Here is an 8,440-nt window from a genome sequence, read left to right on the forward strand (position 1 = left end):
GAACGTAGTGAATCACGTGTCTCTGGAACATGAAATGTAGAAATGAAACCCAATACCTTAGTTCGTTTTCATCTAGGAAATTGCGTAAGGTCATATGCGTGGTCTGTCATTATTTCATACTGCAGACGAAACATCTGGCGCTTTCCCGAGCCCGAACACACGTTACAGTAGCCTGCGCGGCCAACGACCGGAGCCGACATCATTAGAGCGCGCCCTTTATGAAGACCGCACGCCGGAGCAGTATTACAGCCGTCCGCTCATAACAAGACCCAAGTATAAATGGCGCAGGGCGCTATATTTGATGAAAGATGAAGTTCCGTTACGCGAAGGAGGCCTCGTGACACGTGAAAAGAAAAGTGGCGGTGATGCCAAGGAAACAAAAGAAGTGAAAAAAAAAGTCACGATCATTGTCACGTGGGGGGTCGCAGGAACTGCTTTTACCGCAAAATATACGAAAAGGGGACGAACGCCGGAAGCCTCTTCTCTCTTGCGAACAAGGAACGTGCCGAAATATCTTCCTTTCCCCTGCTTCTCGGCGTGCCTTCATGGATGACAGAAAGGAACTCACGAGATGGGTAGGGGAAGGAAGAATTATAGCCCGGACAAGCGCGAAAAGGAAATGCGCTGACAACTGCGAGGGAATATGTGGCTGAATCCGTTGCTCCAAATGGCACCCGAGGAGGCTTATATAACACGGCTCCGCAGTGTATCGCCCTGTCACAAGCCTCAGACGGTTGCCGACTAGCAAGACTTGCACCTCGACGGTTCGTCACTCATTCCGGGCGTCATGCAGCTGTTCCAGCGTTACGCGTCTCTCAGGAGTACCTCTTACGCCGTCTTCAGGCGTGGAATGTTTGTGCTTATAGCGCAGGTAAGCGCCCTATTTCGCAATACTTGTTTAATTTAGTCCTAAATTCTTTAGGAGATTACACCAAAAGTATTTGTGATCGTAGCTAACATGTTAATGAGTGGCGGTGGTAGCATATGTCTGTCGTCCTTTATTGGTGATCGTCTTTGTGTAAATGAAGGTTTCAATAATTCATTTTCATTCGTCGAAATTCATGTAAAACGATTTGAAAGCTGTCAGAAATTAAGCGGTTTAATGTTTGAGAATAGCTGCACGCGATTTGCTCGTGTAACCTGTAAAGAAGTGCTTATAGATAGCCGTATGATATTAAAAATAATGTGCTGCTATCTAAAATTAGCTGATGCACCGTAAGCAGCGGTTGTTAATCTCATTACGCTGTCAGCTTGCTGAAACTAACGTTGTCATTGTGGTGGATAACTTGTAGAAGTACACGAATTGTTTACTATGTTCTGGACGCATGTAGAAATCATTTCGGTGTAATGCAATCTAATATAACTGAAAGAAACAAAAACAAACAGCACTTGATGTCTTCGTACAGGCACACCCTGATTGGGCGAGCTGAAATCACTTTGGACTAATTGAACGATGTTCCCTGTAGTGTAAAATTACGCGAATTAGACATTGATATCAACTGCGCCCAGTTTATAACGTGTGGCGAATAGTCCAATCGAAGCAGCTGAAGATTTCAAAAAGAAAGCAAATATCAGCAGTGGGTTTAGAGGCGCGATGTCGATTCAGTTATCTTTGTCACGCGTGTAGGCAGGAATATTAGTAAAGCTGTGTAAAGGCTGTAGCCAACATGAGATTAACAATCAGACACAAATTTAGGTAAACTTCCAAAAGCGACAAAGAACTCCCAATAAGATGTTGATGTGAAGATACCAAGGGTGGATGAACAAGGGAGGCTTTGCATTAGAGCTGACTTTTCGAGGACAAGTCCCCTAACGGAAACGACTGTTCCAGCACCAGTCTTCTCTTGTTCGCACAACGTTTATACGTTTAGCTGGCCTTGACAGGATCAGCCATGTAAAAATTGGAGTGCTCATAACTTTTACCGGCTCACTGCTTCATAATCGGTAAATCAAGATGAGGACGTGCCTTATATTTCACTCGCACTGAATAAAACGTAACTATACAGAAACAAGGCTATTTGCACCTGGGAAACATAACGGTGAGCGTAAAGAAGCTACACTTACTTGTGCTACATGTTGAACAGCATAACACAGGCGCTAGATATTGTGGAGAGATATATGCCAAATGGAGAGTGCGAAGATGAGGAAATATGAATGTGCAATAAACTGCGACATTTTCCCTACATTGATTGACACAAGCGCAATGTAAATGGCCGAAAAAGGCATGAAAAGATATTGAGAGAAAGAAAGCCGTGTGAAAAATATGCGACAGCGTTTGCTTTTTAAAAAGATTCAGGAAATTATGCAAAATATACAAGTTTAAAAGCAACGCATCGGCTGCCTGTATAGTGTAGCTTGCAAGGATTCGAACGCCGAAGTTGCAATTTGTCCTACAGTAGAAATTATGTGACACCGATGGACGAAAATGTTTTCAGCTATCGTTGATATAAACGAAATGCTATTTGTCTGCGTAATTTGTACGTGTGGAATTAGATGCACAATTTTATGCAGAAACTCCTTGGTGAAGTCTAAAACTAAGCATCTCCATCTAATACGTCCGTTTGTATGTTTAAAAATATATGTATATCGCACAGCCCAACAAATATTCTGCTCTCAGTAGCAGGCGTTTCAGGCCAGGTACGCCTCACACGTATGTTAACGAACTGGAAAACAATTATGGCCGTACACTCTAATTACTTTTTGAATGCTGTGCAGATGCTGGTTACATCCATGGGGGTCTTCGCTCAAGACGACAACAACTACCTTCAGCCGGAATACCAGCAGGCTGGCTACGACGGTGCGGAATATGGCGAGTCCTCTCAGCCTGTTTACGTGAGTATCTCCCTGTCCAGGTTCTGCGCACATTGGATAACTATAAATATATCTTGCCGGCATTGCAAGTCTTTGTTTCCCGCTTACTTCATACATGGAAATGTGCTTCATGGTCACATTTACTTCAACATGACGCATATTTCGAACAGGATCAATCAATTTTTGTATTCAAGGTTCCATGCTAACATATCCTGCTTCTGAAGCGTTAGTCATTGTCTCGCAATGTCCTTCCTACTTTGGTTGCAATTTCCTCCATGCCAATGCGATTCTATAAGTTCGAGTCATATGTAACCGAAGTTATGTAGGCTGCTACAGTAAAATTTTTTCAGGGCGTAAAGAGTGCATAATGCCCGCCGTTGCGCATCATGATGCAGTGGTTTGTTTCGCTGATGACGTTCCCTCTGAAACTGAGTTTCTCGATTGTTGCTGTTATTCACATTTTTTTATCTCAACACATTACAGTACGTCACCGTGTGTTTATTTCTGAACATTGGAAATCATAAATTCAAAAACAGGTCGGAGAATGCGTGGCCTCGCCTTTTGAATGAGCGCCTGGGGAAACATTCGAGGAAGACTTTATTATCAAGGTTTATAACCACGTGAAAAAAAAGTAAGTTCGGCAGGAACTCAGCAGCAATCGCGTACATTTTATATTTGAAAATGCAGTGTTCGTCTCGTAGACAGTGAGAAATATGCGGAATGCATCCGGCTACTGAAAGTGGTAGAGCTAATTCTATACCACAACTCATAATAGCTACATCTTTAATGGTAGGAGCAGCATCAAAGCATCCTGCAGGGAATTTGGAAATGCGAAGTCTCGTGTTTTAGGAGAATGTAAATATTAAATGCCTGAAGATACTGCTAATTTACTATTGGAAAGACGGGTAACAAATGTGGGGTAGCAGGATCCTGTTGTTCGTTCAGGAAAAAGTGGCTACTGACAGATCTAAACTGATGACAAAGCTTACAAAGTGAAGTTGTACTAGAATTTGGGTCTTGATGACGCTCGTGCAAGCTTTTTATAAAAGGTGAGACCGCTTGCTGTTCTAAAAGGGTTACACCTTTCCAACGATTGCAGTTTCATGCGAATGTCGAAAGAAAACAGTCAGGCTTATTTATGTCTGTTACGTCTGGTGTCTCAGCTCACAGACCAAGTTTCTGCAGCCCGCGTCGATACTAATTTGAGGTCGGCCTACTACTGCGTTTCGAACTGGCATAAGACATAATTAAGTGAACAGGCTCACCAAGTTGTGCAGACGTTTGAAGCTGTGAAGATAAAACTTCCGATAATTCAACGGTAACTGTAGCCAGCCTGGTACATACTTCTTAATGGTTGAAGACCACACCGAGGAAGGCTTGCAGATGCGTTCCTTATTTTTACTTTCACCCACTTACCAGTGCATTAGCTCCCAGCCTTCACCGAGTGGCGTGCTATAAGTGTGAAGCGGAAAACGACACCGTACATTAGAAATGACGAGCATGGCTACCGTTGGTTGCACCAGGACAGAATTTTAAAAAGCGGAGAAAAAGTAACAGAGGAAACCAAATGCGAGAATCGTGAGATGCTTTCAAAAGTGCGCGTCGTTAGAGTAGCATTTCGGGCGACCAACGCCGCGAGCGTCACGAATGCGCCCCGCCGCAAGGATGCGCCATACTTTGCCTATTTAGAGGAACGCGCACGCTTTGGCAATAAGGGGAAGTACAGCGACGAGCGTAATGGCACATGCATTACTGAAGCGGAAAATTGCAGACAAGCGCTCCGTCATGCGGGCGGAATTTTCCGATTTTCGTCGTTTCTGTATTGACACCTATGCGTCTGTCATATGGCCAACTCAATGTCCTAAGGTCAAAGATTTGTGAAAAGGCTACGTAGGATGCCACCATCGCTGCTTTTGACTTGGTAGTGTAGTATACAGTTACATGATGATGTCGACTCTACGGAAACTACTCAAGAAATCATTTAAAGCAAGGTAGGCCGGCAACCACTAATAATGACAACTTTTTGAGTAATATCGAAGCTGCCCTTAAAATGACATAATACGAACACTACGCAAACGGATCAGAATAACACCTAATTATCGCTGAGCGTTGACTGTTTACGTTTATGAGGATTCGCGATAACAAATGCTGAACTCACATGGTAAATTGTTGCGCTCCAGCGGATAACTTCTTTGCCGCGACGTCGATTGATAGTTTCAGAGCGGGTTTGTCGTACACGTCTATTCCGTCATGTCATGGTCGCCATACCGCCAACTCGTAGTTGTCAGCTTACCCTTTACGACATCACGAAAAACAACGGCAGTATGCAGTTGTTTTTTGGACGCATAACCCTGCGATTATGTGCATTTGGCAGACATACGCGCTCAAACTTGGCTATGGCGCAATGAATGTATTTGGCAATTTTCGCTGAATTTTGTGCGCCATTCAGACTTAATTTATCGGCTCCTATGCAAGTACTTCTGTTCCGGAGCTCAGAGCAGGAAGCACTGTAGCGCAAGATGACGATGGTCCACGTGGGCTACGATGCTGTCCATAATTATTTAAGATGAAACCTATTACATGTTATTGTGCGTCAGTCGGGTACCATCGCACAGCTCCACGATAACAGCACTGCATAAGTTCATGGATGCTCCAGGAAGATTACGCCGCTTGGTGTGCCAACAGGGGCATATTTAGTTTTTTATCACAAAATAATAAATTGTCTTTTCTTACACAATGTTCATTTTTGATTGCTGAATTTTAATAACTTCATGCTTTTTCTGGCCTCCAGTGTGGCCAATATCCCCTGTGGGCAGGAGCCTTGATTTGAGACCACAAAAACAAAAACAATAACTTGTTGTGAGCGAGTGATTGTGATCACTGTAAAAGCCTGCTTTTGTAGCAGTAAACAAGCTCAGTGTTGAAAGAATTGTTGATATTCTCTTAAAATACTTATGCCATCCACTATTGCATCTGCTCTTGGAAGACACTAAATGTCAGACTTGAGAACCCTTCAGTCTACCAGCAGGCTAGGCAATTGTCTACATTTTTCTTCACCTAATAAATTGTACATTGTTGCATCAAACCCGTGAAATCAAGGAGTTAGAAGCTGAAGTAGCTTTCTTTGTTTGGCGATCGTTTTTATTCTTTGAGATTGAAAATTCACTACAGCTAATGGAAGTTTCACAGCGTCCAGATACCGGTCGGTGAAGTACTCTCAGTTGAAATAGCAGTACTTTCTATCTCTATAATAGCACGGAATCAGACATGAACCACCCATGACTAACAGCACCAGGGGAGTGACTGCAGCCGTGGCTGCAGTCTTCACACCAGACCGCAGCCGTCACAATGCGACTTACATTCTGCAGAAAGATTCAGTGTGTATGTTGCTGCCGCCGTTCATTGGGTGGATAAGAATTAACTTTAGGATTTGTCGCAAAACAGCTTTTAAACATTGTCACGGGGTACTGATGGTTGAGGACACAGCAACAAAACTGTGAATCGCGAAACGAAGTCTGTTGGGCGAACCTGTGCCCAGGAAAGCAAGCTACACTCAACGCTCAACGAAAACGGCGAACACAGTGGGTCAAGAGCGTCGGTTTTTATACATTAGTCGTCAAATGTTCCAGAGTAATCACTGGGACCCACGTGTCTTCCACATACTTCTACACTATCGCCATCGTGCGCACATGCAATCGGATAACACAAGGTTCGGTGACACACATCGGATAGAACCATAGGAAACATTCCCGAAACTTCCGACACATGCAGGCGCGTCTTGCGCTGTGAGATAACATATCTTAGGCGGTGAAACGTGGTCGCCCAATAAAGCTAAACAAGTACACCTGTCAATATTCAAAATTGTTGTGTGTCCCATTAGACCCTCATATTCATGCCTCTCGTTCATGCAGCCTCCAACGCCATACAATTTCGGCTACGACACCGAGGACGAATACGGCAACAAACAGTTTCACAAGGAGGAAGGCGACTCCAACAACATCAAGACCGGATCGTATGGCTACACGGACGCTAACGGGCTGTACCGACGCGTCAACTACGTGGCCGACGCCACGGGATTCCACGTCACCATTACCACCAACGAGCCTGGCACGGCCCCCGGACGCAGCGCGAATGCAATCTACAACGCTGACCCCGTGGTGGTGCCGCCAGTTGTAGGCCGGGCTTCAGCCTCGGGTCACGTGCTGTCGTACCTCGTCGCGCCGTCCTACGTCGTCAAGCCAGCCCCGTATGAATCTTTGGCACTCGGTCACCTAGGATACCCTGCCCATATGAACGGCGAGTACGGGCGCAGGAAGCGGAGCGTCGTTTATCGGCAGTGAGAGATGAAGAGAAGCGAACGACTTTAAGGAACGCGCGGCCTTGAATCTGAGAAGCAGCTCAACGAACAAAAACGACCATACGTCCATATTGAAATGCTTGGTGGGTGAAGACTGCTGAAAACCGAGTAGGGTAGCCGTGTGTGTTGCCGTTTGCTTATTCATAAGCAAATACAGATGTATCCAAGCCCTGTAGAATGTTTTCAGGAAAGCAGCCATGCGGTACTGTGGTCGTTTGGATAATGGTTCCGAGTTGTAGTTGTACGAGTACGTCACAATACGTCGCAGTTGTTTTAGCTGTGCAAGATGAGAGAAAAAAAAAGACGCATGCCGTAGTTCGGTCGAGTGTTCATGACTCTGGAGGAACCCTCACAGCGTGTCTTTGAGTGTTGCTGGCGGTGAATGGATCCTGACACAATCTCAAGTCTTTAAGAAGTTTAGAATAATATTGGTGTAGCATTTCGCACGCCACATGAAGCAACATGCCTAGGCGCCCAGCATGTCGGCATGAAAAGCTGTGTCAGGGTAGGGGATAATCATGCCCATTGCAAGTAGGGTATGCTGCAATATACTGACAGCTCTTCGTTAACAAACCACAGCTACCGAAGAAACATAGTCGTACGCTGTGCTATCACTGCCATCTCCTATCAATTTTTTAGATTATTCATTTCAGCAGGCACGATCTATATTGCAGAGAAGTTCAGTACATCAATATGCTGTCTTGTTAAGGTGAATGCAATAAAACTGTCACTATTTTGGTTTTTACTGCAACAGCGTAGCCACCTCAAGCATCAAAGAGTATTCAATAGTGGTGCAAACCCAGAAGAAAAAAATTTTGGCTGAGCGTTATATGTGGTCTGAATTATCTAATCGAAACTAATACTTTCGATCTCACGTTTCCTTTACGCTCGAAGCAAAACCACTACGAAATTGTCAACAACTTCACAGTTGTCTGGATCCAGGTTGTTAAAGAAAAACTGGCAGCTTCTTGGGGCACTACTTCTATCTACTCAAGTGCAAACTGGCAAACGCGCAAAAATAGAACAGCGTTGGTGCACGGCATCCTTCATTATGTTTGTTCAAAGAACATCTCTTTTAGCCCCATATAGTAACATATACGCTGTCGCATTATGCTGTAGTATAGGTCATTGTTGCTAATACAGTTTCTCTCTGTACATAAAAAATAAATGGGCAGTACTAGTACTATTTTGGCACATGAAGGTTAGTTAGACGTTGAGTAATATTCTCCCAAATGTACATGTATCATACAATGTAAAATAGCAAAGTTGTCA

The 8,440-nt window shown here is 44.2% G+C and overlaps 1 protein-coding gene across 1 annotated transcript; it reads left to right on the forward strand.

Annotated features, from left to right (window-relative positions):
- The first annotated feature begins 748 nt into the window (after window positions 1–748).
- LOC135912162 (cuticle protein 16.8-like) lies at window positions 749–8,132 on the forward strand. Its single transcript, XM_065444546.1, has 3 exons — window positions 749–871; window positions 2,716–2,832; window positions 6,723–8,132. Exons 1-3 carry the CDS (start codon window positions 788–790, stop codon window positions 7,149–7,151), a joined length of 630 nt encoding a protein of 209 aa, XP_065300618.1. The 5' UTR covers window positions 749–787; the 3' UTR covers window positions 7,152–8,132.
- The last annotated feature ends 308 nt before the right edge of the window (window positions 8,133–8,440 follow it).

Source organism: Dermacentor albipictus, chromosome 1, assembly GCF_038994185.2.
Source record: "Dermacentor albipictus isolate Rhodes 1998 colony chromosome 1, USDA_Dalb.pri_finalv2, whole genome shotgun sequence".
Taxonomy (NCBI): Eukaryota; Metazoa; Arthropoda; class Arachnida; order Ixodida; family Ixodidae; genus Dermacentor; species Dermacentor albipictus.